At 53.2% G+C, this 22,244-nt stretch overlaps 3 protein-coding genes and 1 non-coding gene across 4 annotated transcripts; 2 read left to right on the plus strand and 2 right to left on the minus strand.

Annotated features, from left to right (window-relative positions):
* Nucleotides 1–274: 274 nt before the first annotated feature.
* On the plus strand, nt 275–3,336 carry J4E79_011272 (uncharacterized protein; the record flags this gene model as incomplete). Its single annotated transcript, XM_049360103.1, has 3 exons — nt 275–439; nt 764–1,211; nt 1,262–3,336. The coding sequence occupies 3 exons, from the start codon at nt 275–277 to the stop codon at nt 3,334–3,336; spliced, it is 2,688 nt and encodes an 895-aa protein (XP_049205461.1).
* A 1,051-nt stretch (nt 3,337–4,387) lies between these two features.
* On the plus strand, nt 4,388–6,542 carry J4E79_011273 (uncharacterized protein; the record flags this gene model as incomplete). Its single annotated transcript, XM_049360104.1, has 3 exons — nt 4,388–5,146; nt 5,476–5,564; nt 5,612–6,542. The coding sequence occupies 3 exons, from the start codon at nt 4,388–4,390 to the stop codon at nt 6,540–6,542; spliced, it is 1,779 nt and encodes a 592-aa protein (XP_049205462.1).
* A 1,925-nt stretch (nt 6,543–8,467) lies between these two features.
* On the minus strand, nt 8,468–8,572 carry J4E79_011274. The gene has a single exon. It is a non-coding gene; the product is annotated as a tRNA-Lys (tRNA).
* Nucleotides 8,573–16,438: 7,866 nt separating this feature from the next.
* On the minus strand, nt 16,439–18,215 carry J4E79_011275 (uncharacterized protein; the record flags this gene model as incomplete). Its single annotated transcript, XM_049360105.1, has 2 exons — nt 16,439–18,030; nt 18,116–18,215. The coding sequence occupies 2 exons, from the start codon at nt 18,213–18,215 to the stop codon at nt 16,439–16,441; spliced, it is 1,692 nt and encodes a 563-aa protein (XP_049205463.1).
* Between the last annotated feature and the right edge of the window lie 4,029 nt (nt 18,216–22,244).

A 22,244-nucleotide genomic window follows, 5' to 3' on the forward strand; every position in this document is an offset into this window, starting at 1 on the left:
ATCGCGCAATCGCTGCCCGCCAGCTGCATGTATCTCGCTATTGAGTACGTCATCTTACACGTTCCTCACTGCCGGGCGTAGGCGAGTCACATGCAAAGATGATGCACAGCCCCGCTGTGGGTGGTACAATGAGGGGCCAGATGGCACAACTTCTGAATTGCAACCGATGTGACTCTACTCAGTTTCTCCATGCTCGGCGCCGCTATCTAAAGCGCAAAATCTTATTCGACACCATCACATTTCGCGGCTCATGATTTGAACCAGTACAGCAACGATGGAAACACTTGCCGTCATAGGTCTGGTCGCCAACATCGTACAATTCGTCGATCTCAGTGTTCGTGCCATTAAGTCTATTGATGAGATACGACAATCTGCACGCGGCATGACGAAGGAGACGGAAAGTCTAGAGACAGTTACCGAGACGATGCGCGATTTCAGCGTACGAATTGTGTCCAATACAATCAATCCAAAGACAGATAATGAGCAAGCGTTATGCGGTCTTGCTAACGAGTGCGGCGAGATCTAGTAAAAAATCCTGGTCATCACTCAGTCTGTCGCATGCCGCAAAGGCAAATCTAAAAGATTTCTTATCCAGTCTATAATCAAAAGTCATTACTACCGTAGTGAGCTGGAGCAGCTGAACCAGAGACTTGAACGTTGTAAGGGACAGCTGAATCTATTCTTGTCTAGTCTGAATAGGTATGGACCACGAGCTGTTCTTTGATCGTTTACTGATTGAGGAAGCGCCAAAATACAGCAACAGTTGACGGATCTCTCCCTTACTGCTGATTCAAACAATTCAATACTCCAAAAGGTCGAGGAGCAGACGTCGAAACTTCAGAGAGGCGTCACAGTCACCTCGTTCAGCAAAGATGCACAGCAACAAATTCGATCGTTACTAGGAACCTCGCAAGATGAAGTAACAACAGAGGCACAACATCAAATTCGTCGAGGTCTCTCCTTTGAGCTCATGCGATATCGCGAAGAAGCCATAATGCCAGCAAACTCCGAAACTTTCCAATGGTTGCTAAGTGGAAGAGCGACTTCAAGCGCTGAGCTCACCACGAGAGCGCGAGAAACGTTTCTCCAGTGGCTTTCTTCCGGCTCGGGTATCTTCCACATATGTGGCAAACCAGCTTCTGGAAAGTCAACGATGATGAAGTTTCTATACAATGATCGACGCACACAAGAAAGACTGGTGTCTTGGGCGGGTGAGCGCTATATATAACTCTTGACTGGACTCACACTGAAATATGTTCAGGATCTTCGAAGCTGGTCCGCGCCCGGTTTTTCTTCTGGAGTCAAGGAGCCTCAAGCACTTACTCCATCCACGGCATGAAGCGAAGCCTCTTACACGACATATTGGAAGCGTGCCCTGAGCTTGTTCCTGTCATCTTCCCCGACGAGTGGTTGGCCATCAACTCCGAGACTGCGCCGAAAAATCTCAAATTCGAATTCACCGTGAGTCAGGTTCATGATGCTTTTGGTGTTCTTCTAGATCTTCACCAAATCTACGAAAGGCACCGTTTCTGCATCTTCGTTGATGCTCTGGATGAGTTGCAAGAGACCCACCCCAAAGATCACTACAATCTGGTGTGTATGCTCCAGGACTGGGGAATTGCTTCCAATGGCAATGTGAAGTTCTGTGTGTCTAGTCGAGAGTATGCAGTCTTCGATGGCACCACATCAGGCGACCACTGGATACGTGTTGAAGATATGAACCGTGAGGACATATCTCGATTCGCCAGAGACAAATTTCGGTTCTTTGTTGAAGATGAAGTAATTCGGGAACGCTGCGTGAAGGCAATTGCTTCTAGGGCTGAGGGTGTGTTCTTGTGGGCGCAACTCGCGATCCAGACCCTCCAACGCTCCTATGATGAGGGTGATACTCTAGATCCAGACCGACAGCTTGATCAAACGCTGCTTTCGACGCCATATGCATACCGTCATTGGTTTTCGACGAAGAGCCGGAAAGGGCGTCAGATCTACGCTATGATAGCTCTCCTTGCCAAGGAAGGCGCGATGCTACCACTGTTCTCTTGCTCCTTCCTCGAACTGTATTCGCGCGACCCAAAAACCGGGATTGGACAGGGGACTACGATACCCGATGCACAAAAGATCGGCCCGGGCGAGCAAGAGACTTGGATGGACGACTGGAACAGCAAAACGCGAAAGTTGGTAGAAGACGAATGTGGGCATTTAGTCAGCATTACGAACGTGCGGCAGGGAAACGGAGCCCTCGACTCGTGCATCACATTCACTCACCAAAGTGTACTGCAGTTTCTAGACTCGCCGGAAGCTCAGGCTGGCATATCGGGTACTATGGCTGACTTCGACACCGTCGACGCTATCTCTCAGCTACTTTTAGCGACTCTGAGATATGCAGATAAACAGTTCGACCCAGCGCAATGGTCGACGCTCATTCGCGCCCTTTCCTGTGTACGTACGCGCAGCAGCCTGGACAAGGCGCCATACCATTTCCTGGAGCAACTGGAAATGGTTATCTATCACAAGATCGGGCAGCCTTTGTCCGTCAGTGAAACGAGAGATGCCGAGATTACTGGGCTGTTGTGGAATCCCAAAGACGGTCCACTTACAGTTGCGTTCCGTGGAAACACTGGGGAATTCTCAAGCCGACTGTATTGCCCATTGGTCTTACCAATATATCTATACGCCGGTCTGGGCAATGTTGAGTACGTCGCATGGAAGCTCCGCCGCGCCCCAAGATTTCCACGCAGCTATCACGACGGACAGATCATTTTGACGTGTCTATTTTCCAGCATAGAAGCGTCATTACCGGATCCAGTGCATCTCCTCGACTGCGTGTCGCTGTTACTGGAAGACGGCTACACGCTATCGACGTATCGACTGGTTTCTCAACTAATACAGCTTCAATGTCGATCGAAAGATTCTGCTTTACAGGATTACAAAGATCGGAAAGCCCTGATTGGCAAAGCTCTCGAGATGATCATGCGACGTTCTCCGAGCAAAACCATTCCAAACCTTCTTCTCGAGTATGCTTTGGAAGAAGGTTGCGAAGGTACCACAGGAGAACGTGTAAAAATATGGATGACTTCGGATATGATTCCGACTGCTGTTTTACAAAATGAGTATGTGGACTGGAAAGATGCCCCATCTTTGGCGAAGATCATCAATAGCGGAAAGCGACGCGTCCCGCTGCGGAAATTGGTCCAGTACTGCCAGTTCGACAACGGAAGAGAACTCCTACGCTTAGTGGATACTATGGCCAGGCCCCCGGGATACTTTAAGCGTGTCTGGTATGGTAATGAAACCTCGATCTTCGTCATCGCATGTTTGTTCGGTAAGAGTACCTAGGTGGTGGAGATAGCTGAACAGGCTGCTCTTTGACGATTAGCTAACACCAACAGGACTGCTGATTGCGATACAATGGTTCAAAAGTGGTGCCTTTCCAGCTCCCGGTTCATTGACTTGCTCTTCCGAAATTGCTCCAGTGTTAGGAACATTATAAGAAGCGATGCCAATGCGATCGCGCTAGCTCTAAGAAGCCCGCTCACAGTATCACATTTCTCAATCTACCGAGGGAAGTCGACGCGTTGTCCAATAGATGTAGCTGTGCTTAATACCTCTTCTTTCAATGGCATGGCGATGCTTTTGCTCAATTTCCACACGAAGATAGCGTTTTTCGCGATACGTCCTTGTGGTTGTCCACCACTATTACCTACATTAACCACGTAAGTATGAGTCGTATGTAATTCGGGAGGTGTAGTTGGCTCCCCGCCCTCGGACGTTGCAGTACCATGGGATGCAGGTGATGAGATCAGAGCGAGGGTACAAGATGACGCCGTGGATGGTAATACCGGAACCCCAACTCGACTATGCGAACGAACTTGACTGCCTCATTCTTACTACTTAAGCTCGCACTTTCCGCCAATACTCTTGTCTATCAGCCATCAGATCTGCAGCCATTGCCGGTTCGGATATCAGCAAGTATTATCCGTGTATGAACTGTCGTGAGACATTCACTAACTTCAGACGTCCGTCATTAGGCAACACTTTTCAAACATTGAATATACTGGGTGGCTCAAGATGGCACAACAGTGGGTAGCAAGGACAGTCCTCCAGACCTTAGTAGCTAACTGGGAAAAAGACCCCAGACAGGTTCATCGATTTTGGGCAACATTCCCGTGTACGTCGACGAGGCTCAGGAAGAATACGATGAGAACCTTTATCAGTATGTAACATCATTGCGTTATCTGAGAGGCAGTTATTGACATCAGGTAGCGCATCGAATCGACTGCGCGGCTGTTACTCGGTCGTCAACGCTCTTTTTGATCTGGGTTGTAACCAAAGCATGACTATGCGTTCATCATATGAACGCGAGCGTGCCTTTAACGCAGCTCAAGACATGGCTCAGGATGAAATTGACCGAACGCAACCCGAGGTCACCCGTCTTATCTCGAGTCATGAGGCGAAACCTTGCCGTGCATTGTTTGGGGATGTAGAACGCCTACCGACAGAGCTTCGTAAGATGATCAATGGGTTCATCTGGCAGGATCAACGCGTCCAGCTGGACACTTATAAGAAGGATCCAGAGAACCCCACCATCGTTCTTTCCACAACGGAACGGAATAAAAGAACGCGTTGGCCTTACGACTGCCTACTGAAGCCCGACTACTTCACCACCGACGATCCAACAAGGCTCGAGCTAGTCAAAGCGTGGTACGAGTCCAGTACCTTCCTTGTCAAGAATCCCGCCCTCATCGATAGGTCTCTCGAAAAGTTTCGTTGGGGCTCCAACCTGAGACCGCTCGAATACATCAAAAAATTCGAGATGAACGTACGGATTACTGGAGACACTGCTGAGCAGGCGGAAATGGCGCGAAAAGTGCAGTTGCTCGCACTAAATGTAGATCGATCCGCTACCATGACGATCATCCTGGAGAATCTTCAAGAGCGTGTGCAAGCGGGTGATTCAGTGGAGGATTATATGAGAAATGCGGCATGCATGTTTCCCATATTGGAGAATTTGACACAGCCACACGTGGGATTCAAGTTCATAGTCCGTTCCAGGTTGGGCAGGTGCAACGTTAAGTTTGCGGTAGTACACGAGGAGATTACTGTACAAGATTGGACTGATAAGGTCGAGGAGGCGACGCGCGGATTCGTACTTGAGTAGCGCATGGTGTAGCTTACGGCTTTGGCTTTTCATTGTTTACTTGTTGCCTGGATCGTACCTACCTACATAGTATAGCTTACACTTTAAAGTGGTACAAGTGCTTTATTTCCTCACCACCCGCACTTGTTATCATTTCGTCAATTCTGCACTCAACTTCACAGTATAGCACTATGTCAACGAGCCTCGACAGTATCCTTCCAGAAGCGGAGCCAACTCATATTCCTAGCGATGCGCGACTCCCTGCTGGGAAGGTGTAAGGCTCATCATACAAATTTCACTAGCGGCAACTGACGAAATCTGACAGAAAATTCGAGCAGGCGGCTACATCAAAGCATGAAAAACCAAGTGTCGCTGGGGAGAATACTGTATCCGCCACTGTCGACGAAGACCGGGAGTATCTTCAGACGTACGCGCCATTTGGGGTGGGAAAGAACAACGACTGACCTCCAACAGCGCGTTGAAGAAGCTCAAAGTCCTCAAGCGAATTATAGACGCGCGAGTCGGAGAATTGAATGCCGAGAATCACATCTTCTGTCTACGCAACAGTTTTCCAGTCAAGGAGCCTTCTCACGAAACCGGTCGATACCAACGGATGTTCAGACTCCAGGAAGAAGCCCGGAATATTGCTAGTGAGATCGATCGCCGTATGCAGCGCTATGCAGCGGCGCAGTGTCTCCCTATCTGCACTATGGTCTGCAACAAATTACCCCGCGAGCTTCGCGACATGATATACCAATACATCATTGGGGAGTCGATCGTGAGGATTGATAAGGAGGTACTGAAATCTTTCCTCTTTTGTTCCGAAATCGGTGTCAAGCCCATGCTCCCCGCAGGATTCACGAATCGCACCAACATTGCCTACGAGCACCTCTGGGATCAAGACTACTCCGGCAAGCTCTTCTACTCCGAGCTTATCGAGGCCTGGTACCGCAATACAATGTTCTCCTTCGTCGAATGTCGTCTCGTCCCTGACTTCCTCAACAATCCGCGCTTCGGCTACGGTGTACTACCGCGAGAATGGGTGCGCAAGATCAAAATCATCAGGATTACAACAACGGAGAGCGTCCTCTCTATATACAAGGGAGAAGAGAAGGCATATAACATCAAGACCGGCGATCTCGATAATCTCAAAGATCTGCCTAAGCTGACGCGTGTCACGTTTGACTTTGACGCAGCCTTTTCGTCACTCCCCACGTATCACGACAACTATAGGCGATTTGTATTAACGGATCTGAAGGAGATGTTTCCAAAGATTCAAGATCTAATAGATAGGGAGTGTAGGGTATCGGTAGTGTTCTCCAGTATGGGGCCGCTCGAAATGCGAAGGGATGAGCTTACTTCTCGAATATGGGAGGATAAGCTGGAGGCTATCAGGCCTGATTAGACAAAGTACATAACACCCAAAAGGGCAGCCGGACGGCTACATCTACCAAGTGTTATTCCCTTGTACTGTATTATGTTATTGTCGTCTCCTGGCTGAAGTCGAACGAACCTGAAGATCCCCTTCACTTGATCTTTCCCTGCGCGCGTCGTCGTCGGCGCGTCCCCGCGTTGCCCGGTCACTCACCTTCACCACCACGCCAGTGACCGCAAATTCACGCTCCTTCCGCAAACAGAACGCCCACACCCTTCCAGACTTTTCCAACGCGCGTCATCGCCACCCATTACTCAGCCCCGGCGCCGGATCAATCCCCCGCCGCGCGCCCACACTGGCTATATAATCTCGCCTGCCCCCTCCCTCCCACCTGGTTTCTTTTCCTTACCTTGAACTCAAAACTGCAATCGTCGCTCTTGTTCGCATAGACGACCCAATTGCGGTTTTACTCCTCGCTTTCTCGCGCTGACGTGAGAGAGTCATGTGGTTCAAGGTCATACCGCTACGGCGGTCGCTTGGCCTTAGGGACAAGCTTTGCGACCTTACGGGGTTCAATGGACACACTTTCATCGGAACCCATACCTACACATCCTTATGGGTGTCGCTTATCCACGGAGAAGCTGTTTTGAATCTCTCAGCTCATACTATCGCACACTCGGGGCGTACGCAAAAGCTGCTACGGCAGTGCTACGCCGGTTTGCGTGGTTTGACTGAGACAAGAATCTACGGATCCCTTGGCTGACAATTCCACACACTTGGGAGCGTCGGCGTTTCATCTGTTTGGGCTACTGACGGCTACGTCAGTCGCGAGAAGCTGCGAGAAGGCGTCTTCTCGCAGGGGATTGTTGATCCATTGCTGAGGGTGGGAGGGAGGGGGAGAAGCTTTCATGACCATCCAGCTCATTCTTTCGCACACTCGGAGAAATGAGCAAGGTTGGCATGATTGACAAGACATGGATTCACGCATCTTGGCTGATCTGTCCCACCGACTTGGGAACGGTAGCCAGTCGTGATGACATGTACTTGAGGGAATATGGGGAGGGTGGGAGGGTTTGTGACATGGTGTGGTTTGTGGATGGGGTGGGTGGAGGGGGTTTTGATATGGTTGGAGGGTTAGAGTTGTGGTATGGGTGTAGATAGTAGATAGAGTAGAAGAACGTCCATTCTTCTACACAACGCTGTTCTGTCGTGAGTGCTTACTAAAAACCCCCAACTTAAACTGAATTTGTTCGCTAAATGTTACCTCGCGTGTGCTTAGATTGCTACAAGATATCGCCCACTTCGTGTCGTGCGATCAGAAGACGAAGTAGGCGGCTCACACATGGTCTCGCGAAAAGTTCCAAGGGGATTGTGTTTGCTACATGCGTTCCAACGCAGTGAAGGTTCTTAAGCTGGAAGTAAGAAGATAATATGCGCAGAGAACTTGAATCACGTACGAACACAGTGTAAAACCTTTAGCGAATCCTAATACAAGAGGACACGACATAACGCGACACGATCTTGTGGATATTGTCGATTCTGGCAAGCATCACCACTTCAACGCCCTATCTCGTGATGCGAAAGTTGTTCTCTTGGTATTCTCCAAATACCACACCGCAAGAGCAAAGTCATGAAAGCGCGCAGTATCAAGTGGTCTTCCTATACTTGTTAATGCTCGTAGTGGGCGCACGGAGTAGACATTGCCATGCATGCCACATTACGCACCAGACTCAGCGGCCACTATATCGACCCGCTTCCTTCTTCCCACTGCTTTCATACTACATTCAAACATGCTCTAGTGTTTCTTCACGTTCTCGCCGCTTGATGCCATCCTACTCTCGCTTCGCCTTCTTGGCATCCACTAGATTTCAAAAAGTCCAAAAATACAACACCATCACCAACGACCTCAAAAAAGAAACAACTCCAACGCTGTGTCAACGTTGGGAATTGTTGCAAGCCCGACGTGGGGGTCGAACCCACAACCTTGAGATGAACCAATCGAGTCTAGTTAGGACGTGAAAGCTAAGAGTCTCACGCTCTACCGATTGAGCTAGCCGGGCTGATATATTGGCTTCGGCAGAATTAACGTGTAATGATTGACTGTTGTAGAGGCTGGATTGGGGCACTGCGGGCTTGAGAAGCTTGTAGCATCTGGTGTGAGGTGTTCAAATTGGGCGTGGTAAAGGTAGTTTGAAGTTTTTTTCCTCTTCGGCGGATATACGGCTACACTCAAGGAAGGTATGCCAGCGGAGAGCGACCATTATGTTCATATGCGAATACATGGCATGTATACATGGCAATGCTACGAATGAGCAAGATGCGCGAATGGGAAGCAGAGGTAGTAATACCTACCCCCCACTTACACACCCTCCACACCTAGCCTCAGGCACAGATACACAATCCATCACAACACATGCCACCTTCGCTATCGCTGTCTTTACCCCTGCGTGTAACAAAAAGGCACATGGTCACTGTCAAAAATACAATACCTCAACAGTTCACAGCAGGTCAGCACTACACCCAAGCGAACACTCGAATGCTCAATTCGCGACACCGACAGGACCCACATCGGCGGTCATGCACGTACCCGCAGAGCCTCAACACCCTCCTCCGACCCCCGATTACAGCCGCCTCCATATCCAATATCCAGTAGTGTCAAATCCCATCGTCTCACCTATCATTCGTTCGGAGTCGGCACGGACAGAGTTCATACACCAGCTATCGTTCGATAGCGTGCCCTCGCACAAGACTCCGAAGTGGCTGGACTGTGGATACAGCAAAGTCTTTGCTTCGGAGTCGAAGTGAGACAGCGATGGCAACGGTGGTTCGCGATGGGGTTAGGTTACAAGCTTCGATATACGCGGCCGGTGAAAACTAGCGGCGCGGAGGTCGTGTTGGTGGTTGCAGTTGTATGCAGTCTGCGTTATGCGAGGGTGATGCTTCTTCTCGAAGCGGCGCTAATGCAGAGTCTAGAAGGGCGTGAGAGTACATGCCACATGCGATTCACCGCGCGATTATTCTCGGGAGGATTGGGATAGGCTGGGAGACTTGGGTAGTTGCCGTTGTTTTTCGATACGCCGAACACGTTGTCTAAGCGTAGAGCAGGCGTAAGCCGGAGGCATCGCATCGGAGGTTAGCTGGCATCGGTGGTTTGTAGGGCTATGGGTTACTTCGCTTGGGACTGGAGAAACCGAGCCGAGCCTCCGAGGATAGACTATCGTTGTCTTACCATGCCGGAAGGAGTAGCCCACTAGCATCCATCGCAGTCTAAACGAACGAAAGATAAACTAGACTCGTTGCGAGTAAGTTGATACCGGTGTAACGTTGCCCCTCAAACCACCGCTTGCGTGGCGGTGAAAAATGGCTGTGGCTCAGATACTCGAGAGGCTCGAGCCGAGCATTCACCGTTGTGGGTCGCAGACGCTGTCAGCTGCGGACATGGAACATGGCATTTCAACTCCATGCCATATCCACATGTACAGAAATAACCGAGAAGTTCTGGACTCGCGGGAACTACTCGTTGTGCGCTTTACAGTGGACCTTTTTATCGGAAATGTACGGGTGAGATTGAGAATTGTTCTCGTCCGCGCATCTGCAACCCTTAACTGCGGAGTACAGCCAGACATGTGACAGCAAAAGACAACGGGAACTATGCGAGGATTTACGCCCCCAAGGTGGAGATAATGATCCTTGTAGAGCGAGTAGAATTCGAGATGTTGCATGCGAGCTTTACTTTGATGGGGAAGGATCATGACAATGTGACTTGCAAAACCAACTAAAGAAAAGAAAAAACTCCTCTTCATTCAGACTCGTGCAGATATCACGTCCGATGTAACAGTGCTTTGGGTAGCAATGCAGGTACGTACCTGCCATTTTGATTCCGTTGAAACAATAACCCTGGCTGCGCTCGTGAACTTGCGTTGCTTGCGTGTCGGTGGAGCTCGGCAAGCACCGCACACATGCGCGCCCGCGCAGGTTTGGCACGTGAAACTCGGTTCATGCATGCATGCGTTCGCAAGTCAGCGTCCGTCGGATTTACCGACATGAATGTGCTGCAGCGTCGACAGCTACGCATGAGTGACGCTGTTCATGAGGAAATGGATACGATTGTGTGATTCGTGCATACTCCATCCCCAATGCGAGCACAATGACGCATGAATCAGCTCAATCGATACATTCAACACCCTGCACGCATGCGCGTCAACGCGTCGCCAGCCTCGCGAGTACCGAATACGGAAGACTCGTCTCTAATGGCCACCGGAAGGATAACAAAGCTTGTTGCGCGGCGATGCCAAATAGCTCTAGGCGTAAACGATGTAATATTCTCTGGGGCTTCTAGAAAATCTTCGCTTGTGTGTGACGATGGCAAAAGGCGAAAAGGGCTGAGATCCGCTGACAGCCAATCGATCCGGTGGAGCGGAGGGGCTGTTGGCGCTGGCGATAGCGACTCCACACCACTTGCGGGCACCAGAGGTCTTGTTGAGAGAAACATCGATATTGGTGGTGAGGCCTAGCCATGCCAATCAGCAAACTACCATCGCTATTTCGTCAGCGCGATCTTGTTGGATTTCTTGTGTGACGTATGAGCAGCTCTGTTGAAGCAAGCCAACAATCCTGCCGCAACATGTCTTGTGTTGGGGAGCTGAACAACCCTGAGGCTGACAAAGACATATCTTTCGCGCTGTAATTTACCAGTGTTCTGCATTTAGCCTGCCTAGGGAGAGGTTTGACCCGGTTTACCCAATCCAGTAACTTGATGATCGACGTCTTGGGCCTTGGTACCTGCATTGGATCCGGTGTGTACGTCATGGATCCTAAACTCCATGACGAAGCTCTAGCAGGTTCACCCCAGAAAAGGGATATGCTTTCTACCCCATGATGTGTTGCGACCCATTGTCTCCAGATTGTAACAGGTTCGTGACCAGGATCTCGCGGCTTCTGGCAAGTGAGGCGCATTGATGACAGCATCTCTGATGCAGCGAACAACCATGGAAGCAACTGATGCGAAAAGGGTCTTCGCGTCGAGGGTCGAAGGTATGGGGCGTGTGGAGTGGTACCCTTGACACGTATGGATTTGAGCAACCTGCGACGTCCGGGGTTGCCAGTCTGGGGAAGTGTAACCACCAGTTCCACAGTTTCAACAGCACACCTGACATCTCAAAACCTTCGCTCCAAACTCTGTTTGTCAGTCGTGAATCAGTGCTTGGGCGGGAATTGCCTGTTCTGTTTAGCTAACCGCTCGACTTGAGTCCTTGCGGGGTAAGCGGCGTTCGTGGGGAAGCTAAGCAACGTTCCGCGATATAATCGGCACGAGATAGCAACAACGCGGATTGGTGGACAATCGCGCCATGGAGCGGTGTTCTCGCCGACTATTACTGTCTGATTTTCAGGGTACTTCGGTCCATCTTCGTTGTTTTGACACGTGCGGGGCCGGGTCTGCAGACCAGGGAGATCATGAGGTAAGGCAGTAAGGCATGATGCGCAAAATGAGTTCTGGAAAGTGCTTCATCCGAGCTGTATTGCGCCGAACGTCTGAGTATCCGAAGATACCCGAGGCGGCCTCTGTCGATAGTGTGCTGACTTCTGGTAGTAGGCTCGTCCTTGCTCCGCAGCATAGTGAGTCACCAGATTCTTGATAATGTCTGTAAGCTGATGGGTGAGCAAAGCGGTGCCGCACGCAACTTATTGCTGAGGCGCACGCTACGCAAGGATGCGTCGCGTGGGAAGAGCTGAAGCAGCAAGCGCATGCCTGCGACGACGGCGGGGAAGACGTGCCCGCTGCAAGATCAGGAGACAGCTGACCACGACGAACTCCCGAACCTTCTGGCAGACTTGAGCCCTGCAGAGACGTGTAATGAAACAGCAGATAAAAGAAATTGGGATGTAACAAATACTGGGCGGCGTTATGCTGTTTCCGGGAGCGCCATCCGATACTACGTAAATCTGGGGTCTGGGGATAGTCTCCAAGGTTTGGTTCTACCGGTAGCGTACCATGGTCTTCACTCGCCGCTCGATCGAATCGTAGATTTAACGCACAGCACCGGTTCAATGGGTGCCGTTCCTGAGAAACGGTTTGCATCATGCTTGCCTCAAGTCTCAAGATCGCCGTGTTATTGTTTGGTTCGTGATAACCGTTGCGTATGATCATCTTGCTTTTCGTGGTGGTTGGCCATCGCGACTTACCTTCTTTAGCAAATGTCCGGGGTACTCTCGACATCGTCATGGCTGCGTGCATCGAAGCTTGTCGCAACAGGTCTCTGCGCGGCATGAGGACCGTCCATCTTCACGGGCAGTGCTAGGAGCAGCACGGTGTCCATGTGCTCGTATCTTGAGAAGCCTCGGTGTTGTCGAAGAGTGGCCGGGGGTTGTTCCGCTTGTCCAGCGCAATGTCTCCCCCGCCTCTTGGACCCCAAGTTGGTTGAGCTTCGATAGCGCAGTCATGCAAATGCCTCGGCTTGCTGTGTCAATAGCTGGAGGCTAGAGCATGCATCAGCACGGCGAAAACCGCAAGATCGCTGTTGTCGTTTCCATTCATAACGTTAGAGAAGTCAGGGCGACAAAAGAGGCTGGTGAGCAATGACGTACATCCGTGAATGCGATGGACATGTGGGTGATTTAGGGCTGCATACTACCGTGGCGTCTCTATGGAGTGGAGCAGGTGTCCATCTACCGAGACTTCGGAAAAAAGATGGTGCATGCCTGATCTCGATCTTTGCAGGTCTGCCCTGGCATCATGAGACTGATCGTGATCAACCTGATGCGCCCGTTAATCGCAGACACGATCGAGAGATCGCGATCATTCGGGAATGTAAATATCCTGATTGTCGTCAAACGGCCCTTTCATATCGCGATGGTGTTGACTGAAACATGCCAGCGAAGCCTGGGGTAATTGACGCTAGGCTAGGGCAATGTCCCGGAGTCAGAGCCACTGCCGAAGATCTTACCGACTAATAGCCAACTATCGTGAAGGTCAACAGACGGTATGAGCGCGCTTGGGCGATGCGCTGGCAAGACTTGAGGTTTGAGCGGGGATGGCTGGCGTTCAAACGTGTTGGAGACAGGTGATGCATCTGTAAACAGTCAAAGCGCAAGTGTTCCTGTGTCTGCTCCTACTATTTCGAGTTAGTGATATGACGGTTGAACTGATAAAAAGTAGATTGTGGGGTGCCGTTTGCACCGCGTGCCTGATGTAAAGAATACCACCGGATGAAGCATGATGGTGTACCGCTAGGCTGATGTGTAGGCAGAGGGTCGGGGTACGGCTGAAGACTAGTGACGAGAATCGACAGGAAGCAAAGAGAATGTCACTACAACGACAGAGACACCTCATACAACAAAAGAACTGAACAGGTCTGCAGACTACGTTGACCCAAAACCTTGCAAAGTAGGTGGCCTAACGGCAACGTAGGCTCCAGGCTGTTCAGTTTTTCCCTAGGTTGGCGTGGAGAAGTCGTAGTGCCTTGGTTCTGGTGTTGCTACTCCCATGTGCCCTGCTGGACTATGGGCAGTGCCAATGGCTGCATTCAAGGCCAATAAGCCATTGGTATGACCGAATCCTCTCGTACATTAGGTGCGTAAGCCGAGTATTGTGATTAAAGTATGTGTAATGCGGGAAGTATTGACGGAACGATGGCGCTGCGTGTGGGACTCTACATCCAGGCAATGGGAAAGACTTCCGCGGCCACGACCTCAAGCACGACATTTTGACGGCGCTCTCGCCGACCTGATCAGCGGAGAATGGCGTCCTGCACAGCGGCAATTGATTGTCTCTGCTTCGCCTCAACGACACCACCTCATACCAGAAAAAACCTGAACAGGTCTGGAGCCTACATCGACGCCAGGTCACCTATTTTGTAGGTTTTTATGTTGATGTAGGCCGCAGGCCTGTTCAGCTTTTACCTTGGTTGACGTGACACCAGCATCCCGAGATCCGTTCGACGCGTAGGCAGACGCAGACATCAGATCTGCACGCAGCGGCATTGGCGAGAAGGGACGTCACCAAAGTGTGACGATAGGTGTTCATGTGACGGGACCCCCACGGGGGCAGCAAATGAGACTGCGGACACAGGAGGCCTGGAGTGATACTGAACCGAAGCCGCCAACGGAAGCGATAATCACAGTCACAGGACGAGGGATGTAAGCGGTTGAGCCAGATATTGCCAGGGAGCCCTTTGGCGTGGCGGAGTTCCTCGTACATGAGGCTGAAGCATCTCCAAGTTGACTCGTCAAGGCTGGCTTCAGATGACCACTCGCAGGCGCTAACATGCCAACGCATCGACCTCCAGACCGACTTGGTCGCGGGGTAGCGCTGCGGGTGCCTGATAGAGCGTCGCCTTCCGCCGTTTTCAGGGATGAATGTTGTTTTTAGCATCCGGATGATCAGAGGACTTTGAAATCAGTGGTAATAGTGAGCGTCAACAATGCAAGCTGCTGGAGCGACCGGGGCCGCGTTGCGCTGCGCTGATTGAGCCCGCGCAATCCGGTGGTGATGATTGCTGAGCGACGACCGAGGGACGATTGGCGAGGCCGCTTCCCGGAGTCATCTGGCAAGGCTTGCATGGTGGTTGAGTGATGCTGATGCAACGCATATTGAGCAGCGAGGGGCGAGGGCGACGACGCCTGGAGCAGGAGCAAAACGGCGCGCGGGGAAGTGCGGTAACTTTCAGCTAGCATGACGTAGTGGCGTCGCTCACTATTGTCAGTGTCAGTGTCTGCGAAAAGCCTCGCCGCCCGACTCGTGCCTTGCCCTGCTGAAACCGCGAGCGTCGAGATTGCGTTGCGCGGGGGCAGCTGTTGGTGTTGAGTTCGCAGCTCGAGTCATAAGGCTGAGCGGCGTCTGCAGCCGTCGAGTCTCGCCCGCGATCCCACGACGCACGACGGAGGGTGGGTGTGCTCGCCACGATGCACGCACGATGCACGTTGCCTGCGCCCTGGCCTATATGGCGCAAGGGTAGGCCCTCACGGGGCAGCGCCCTCGAGTACCGCATGCCCTTGGTGATCTCCTGTGATGAGCAGCGGCGCAGCAACATGTCAGGCACACAGAGTTCGTGACGGTGAACAGGAAGCCGGGCCGAAGCAAGGGCGGCGCGGCTCAGTCCAATTTGACTTTGGGCTGTGACGAGCGACGAGCAATGTCGCGGCTATTGCAGATCCAAGTTTCGCCATATCATCAATAAACAATGACCAGGCTGATCGCCATCGTGACACAGACAGCGTGCCCTCTAGGCGCGGCAGATGTAACGGGGGGAATCAGTGTGGTGGTGGTGCGATCCGGCACTGCATGAAGCCTACAGCAAAGCGTGCATAAGCGCTTCTTAGGCAGCTAGCTTGGAGTGGTTCAGAAGAGCGGTAAAGGAACCTGCCAAACAAGTGGCTCTTTACAATCGAACATGCGTCTTGTTGGGACCTCGAACCCCGGAACAGGTGACAGCTAGAGAGTCAATGAGGCTTCGAGGTACATCGGCCTAGTGCATGGCCTTGCCGCCACAGTCACTGTAGGCATCATGTAGGAGTGTGAGATAGTGAAGAATCCGCTTTTTATCATTAGGTATCTAGGCAAACACCTGCTATTTCCAAGCTAGGTGTTGCTGTGGTTCAACAGCTCCGTGGAGCCGTCCCATGCCGGGGTATAATGGGTCGGGCAAAGAGTCCGATACAAGTACAGTGCAGGTGATAGTACAGACCAAATAGGCGTGAGCCGTAACCCGTCTTCAGACCAAGAAGCACCCATTGTCCGATAACTGCAGGAAAGAAATTCGTAGCCTCATTGGGCGTAATCGATGCCCTGGTGGTATCAGAAGATTTTGGGAGGATCATAACCCATCATCGCCTGCAGAGCGCTAAAGTGAAGAAACAAAACGCCTTGGTCCAATGCCAAACCATAGATGCCGCTAGAAGTGCAAATGTGAAGAAATGATGATGAAGTGCTACCATCCGGAGCGGTGGTACTCTTGGGCGTCGCCGCCGTCGAAGAACTGGTTGTAGGAGCTGTCGGGCTTGTTGTCGTCCCGGAAAGTAGTAGATCTAATTTGAGCTTGTTGCTCGTTGGTGTTGAGGCCCTTGACATCGCCGGTGGTCATGGCCCGGCGGAGGGCTGGTAGGTTGACTGCGCTTTGTGCGCGCTTTGCTACTGCGTTGGTGGTGGCATTCTTTTGCTGCCTCTCCCACAGCAGGTTCTGACGAAGAGAGCCAGTTAATTCTGATGTAAGCATGTTTCTCCTGCACGTCTTCGGGGACATGGCGGGTGGGTGGACGTTGGAGGTGGTCATGATGATGGGCTTTGGGCGGGAAGCCGGCTCGCGCATCATCAGACCCTTGTCCTCGTGGGGAGAGTTGCCGGTCGATGGACCGTTGGGTGCGTTGGTGCGGGAGCGTCGGATAGCAGGCGATGATCGCGATGCTTCGTTCTGTAGTGCTGATGCGCGGTCACCTTGGTGGAGCGCGGTGGTGAGTAGGGAACGGCGGGAGGTGAGGTTGGGCTTTGAGTCGACGCGCGAGAACAGAGGACGGTGCTCAGCAACGCTGGGGGGACCGCTCTCCTCGTTGTCGTCGTCTTCCCACTCGTCTTCGTCGGAGTCCTCGTCCTCGATGGCGCTCTCGTCGACGTCGTCCTCGCTGTCGGTCTCAATGGCCGCCTCGCTGCTCTCGGAGACGTCGTGGAAGGTGCGGGTGCTGACCTCGTTCTTGAAAGAGGTCGTCTTGCGCATGGGAGCGGCGTTGCGCAGCTGCTGTGAGAGGGAGCTGCGCTGGAGAGAGTAGGCCTCGAAGGAGCTGCCGTTCTCCTCTTCCGAGGAGCCACCGAGAGTGAACATGGGCTGCTTCTTCTTGCTCAAGTCGGCCTTGGCAGGCAGCGGCTTAGTGACAAAGCTAGAGGTCTTCTTGAGGATGGGGGTGGGGTTCAGGTTGGTGGTGGACCGTACCGAGGTGGAGATGTGGCCAGGCTCGAAGCCGCGAACGACGCTGTGCTCGCTCACGTCGGTGGAGGTGCTCGCTTCGGAGCTGACGGCGGGGCTCATGATGTCGCTGTTCACCGTGGTGGCTACAGTGGAAGTCGAGGCTTCGGGGATGGGGCGGGCGGTGGTGGGGGGCGAGGTGTTGTGTTGGGCGGGCTTCTGCTCGGGTACAGGCGGGGCAAGCTGTGCGGGCAGAGGTGAGAGCGGCTCAATGAACTTCTTCTCTTGGATCGAGTTGACGACCTTCTCGAGACCGATGGGCGTCATGTGCTTGCCGCGGGCCTGGCTGGTGGCAGAGTCGTGGCGGCGCAGGTCGGGGCGGTCGGCCGAGAGATCAGAGCGGGAAGTGGTGATGATGGCGCTTTCCACATTGGAGTCGTCGGAGGCGACGCTGGTAGACAGCGCGGGCATGTCCGCGGCGCTAGCCGACAACTGGCGCTGGAAGGTCCACTGGGGAGCAGCCACGGGGTCTGGCTGGCAGCAGAAGGTCTCGCGGGACCACAACCGCCAGGCCATGTTCTCGTAGCGTTTGCCGTCTTCCATGGCAGGCGAGCATCGTGCAAATACTGAGGGGTGAGTTAGTCGCTGTTGTGCGCTTCACATGCTATCATGGCGATGTATCATGTGTCTATCGGCATGCATGTCACTCACCAGACCAGAGGCCGAACAGGTTCTCGGTGCTGCGGGTTTCGATGGTGCGCATGGAGCTGTGCTCGACACGCACTATGGGCCGTTCGGCGCGGAGAGGCATCGTAGGCGTTGTGTTGGGGTTGAGGGGGAGTTCGTTAACGGTGGTTCCGCTTGCGTCAGTGACGATGAGGTTCCGGGTGCGTCAATGGAGTTGCCGAGCAGAGGGAGTTGCCGGCGATGCTACAGCGCTGACAGATACATGGATAGACGGTGGTGAGTGAATGGATGTATATGTGGGGAGGTCCAAGAGAGCGTAGTGGGTGAATGGGAGCAGGCGTGTAATGCTATGGGCGAGGTATGTAGAGAGGGCATGCAAGTGGGAGTGGATCTTGTATGTATAAGCCCAAGTACTGGTGTGCGTGCAAGGTCCACTAAGAAGGTGCAGGGGGGCAGCGACCTACGACCTGGGCCGACATGGAAGGCGCGATGGGCACCCACACTAACAGGCGACCCCTGCAACGCGCTCCTTCCCCCGGCAGATTGCCATCAGAGCCTTGATCCATGCCCTTGCGGCCTTTCTCGGGCTACCGCTCTTTTGCCCGGAGTCCAGAGTCTACCATGGATCCTCTCAGTCAGTTTCTGCGACGCTCGTGGCCCTCGTCCCCATCGTCATCCCCCCCAGAGACATGGCCGCATTCACTCTTCCAAAACAACGCATCCAGGGCCGCCGCCACCTGCGCCAGCGAATGCCACCTCTGCGTCGCCGCCCGCGTGGTGACGGCCTGGGCGTGGGAAGGCACATGATCTGAACAACACAGGCCGTGCACGCTGGTACTTCCAGAACACTGCCTGACTCGCTGTCTCTACCGCCTCCCTCAAGACTCATGCCCATCCCTCGCGCTGCTGCGTCGAGCCCATCGGGGCCATGCTGACCACGGCACCCTCTGCTCCTACGGCGCCCATGGTCGGCTTGCCTGGCTGACTGGTAGCACTGTCTGCTGTCGCTGGCGGACCCGTTGCACCACAAGTCACCTGCCCGGCGAACCTTGGGAGAAAGTTACGCCGCCGTAATACAATACCGCTAACTCAGCGGTTTCGAAAACCTATGCACGCCATGTGATGCTGCTTGTCGCATCCCGTTAGCGCTCGCGGAAGCAGCTGAAAACTTCCGCGCGGCGCTTCTTTTCCCTAACTCGCCTCTTCCGACATTCCCCCCTGCACGAGTCTAGCCTTTGAAGCCCATGTGCTTCCCTTGCCCAAATGGCTGCGCCCTTGGCTGTGCCTCTTGGACCCTGAGTCAATCCTCATGCCCATCCACACCAACTAGACAGCCTCACAGGCAACTTGGCACCCTCGACGAGACGGGTACTCTTGAACGTCGCGACAGCCCTGTTTTCAGGTCCGCATCCGACACTCTGTCCTTTGCACCGTCTGCATCGTCTGCGCAAATCCCCCGCACTGGGGTCGGCAACACGGGATCCTCAATTCTTCCGTGGCGGTCAAGAGCAGCCTTCGCACGCTCTGGTGACAGGGCTGCTTTCGGTGTGGTCAACTCCGCCTTTGTCTCTGCGGTTGCGAATTTTACCGCCTACCACCAACGCTGACCTGCCACTGTGAATCGGCAAGCCATTGTTCGCTAGGTTCCTAGATGCGTTGGTTATTCGCAAGGGTGCCAGGCCACGAGGTACAAGCCCGGTGGCCACCTGGTTAAAGTGCTGTCCTCGACGCCTCTGAGACATGCCAGCTACCCCAGATATTCCGCTCCAGACTTTGGGGTAGCGACAGGTACCCTGCCATGGTGCACTGTGCGCCCACTCGTCCTCCAGTAACTTCCAACTTGGCTGTTATGCTACGTCAGTCCAGTACACGGCAATTTCTCGAGGTCATCTGGGGCGCCTGTCGAATCATAAAGCCGCAAAAGCATCAGGTGCGACCGCACATTATCGCTGAATGCGGCGTGATGCTTGTTTCATGAGTTGTACACCGGCAGCTACCTCTACGTGGCACTAGACTGTCGAGTGCCTGTCGCTCTGCTTATCCAACCGGTCGTCGCTCCTGAAAGCCACCCGGCTCACGATGCAATCGATCGCACATTATGCACAGCGATTTCTTTGGTACAAAGAACAAACGTCAGCGTGGGGAAAGACGGGGCCATGTTCACCCCAAAGGCTGTCGTTCGCTCGTGACATGACATGGAGCTGAACTTTAGTTCCCCGGACCGTGGCCCCGTCGTGGTTGTCGTATGCTTTTTCTCACGATCATCATACAACCGTCAACTTCCACAAGCTCTCCACCTCTATCGCCTTATCGCGACGGAATGAACCGCCATCAAACCTGGTACGACTGCACGATACGCCAAAGGTGTATTTCATGTTCGCATTAGTCGTAACCACCTTTCATCGTTCCGAGACTGCGTATATGTTGTATCATGACCTAAATCGGGTTGCTTTGATCATCAGCAGGACGATGACTGTACCCCAGATCACGACATAGCAAGCTGTGACGCTTGCCAAGCGATTGTGGTATCGGGTCTGCCGTTGCTTTTCGCTCTACAACGAGCATGCACGGCCATATGGCGACGGTGGCACCTACGTGATCGGTATGCGCACACGTCGTAATACAAACGACATTCTGTCGAGGCTGCGCACTGCCCAACTTCGACGACTCTAGTCACTCACTGCCGTCGCCCTCTCTTCGGGACAAAATCGAAGCGATCGAGTTCGTCAGCGTCCAGCTGAGATGAGAGCTCGTATCTGCGTCGGGAGTAGCCAGCAGCCTGTCATCCGTGGTTATGACAAGTGCCGGAGAGTCGATCGCTGTATGATTACTCGTCACATGCTCGACGGCAAACGATCTCGGTACATTTTGTGTTTTCCTTTTACGAACGACTCTTCTGCACCGCGAATATGAGCTGCGCTATCAAGCCGCACACATCGATCTCGCATACAACCCACACTAACTACAGGATAATACATACTGCACCCACGATGGCGGCTTGACAGTGCCACTCTACCGGACACTGGAGAATGCAAAGAGCCCGACAGCCTGGAAACCATGTTCGAGCTAACCGTATCGGATCCGGGGCGTCCAGCCGCTCCCCGCGGGCGTCGCGTGGCTGCTACCAAGGTGCACCAATTGCCTGGCTTGCAACCACCGGCTGTTACATCGGTTGGTCGTGATAGCATTACACTCACCTTTCCGTATCACGTTGTAATCATGCTCTGGGTCGCGCAGCTCCTTCACCTTCCTGGTGCTTTCCCGGCTCGCGCATCGCAGATTCCCCTTCAGTGGCGGCGCCCGGCCGTTCTCAGCGCTCACTGTCCAATCATGCGCAACAACGTGCTCACCCTCACATGTGCTGCTCGTCGCGATAGTTAACCGAGGCTGTGATGGTCAGTGCCATGCCGCGCAATGCCACTGAAACATCACCATCGCAGAGAATAGGAAGATTTGCCTTTCCTGTCGCTACAGCGCTTCTATCACATCTCTAGCGTACGGGGGGAACTTGATGCTGGTCTCCGCCGTCTTGCACGAATCGACATGAGGGATTTTGCACGAATCGCAGTAGTCCTGTGCGTTCCCCGGAAGCGGACGTTGCGCCCAACAAATAGCAAGGGAGAAATTATTCCTCATTTCCAGTGAGTCGGGTCTCCATTCTGGCGCGCATTCAGTATCGTCGATTGCCTGAACGAGGTGCTGTGGCTGCCCAAAGCAGCGACACGTTCCCCAGTGCCTGGCGGTGGGGCCCGACGCGCAGGCATCCCACGCGTGCACGCACGAGCTCGTCGCATCGTCCACCTCCGCACTGATAACCAACCAAATGACATCCGGACGTCTCGCCGGTCACCGATGGCAACGCGACATCAAGCGGATCAAGGCGCCGGTCTTTCCGCCGAATGTCACAAGCAAAGTCATTCATCTGTTGGCCTTCGGTGCAATGTCGACCTAGTATCCCGCACTTCGGAGCAAAGGTCCCAAGAGGCCAACTACAGTCTTCCAGGCTCATTACCCCAGCCGGCATCGAGTTCACATGGACACGCCCCCTGCTTGGCGAACGCCGTGTGGTGTATACTGCTCCCACGTGTGCAGCTTATCATCGCTTATCCGAGTAGAACGCCCTACTCCCGCAGGATTCTGCAGCGACAAACGG

This window comes from Alternaria viburni, assembly GCF_023758015.1.
Source record: "Alternaria viburni strain BMP 2772 chromosome Unknown scaffold_39, whole genome shotgun sequence".
Lineage (NCBI taxonomy): Eukaryota > Fungi > Ascomycota > Dothideomycetes > Pleosporales > Pleosporaceae > Alternaria > Alternaria viburni.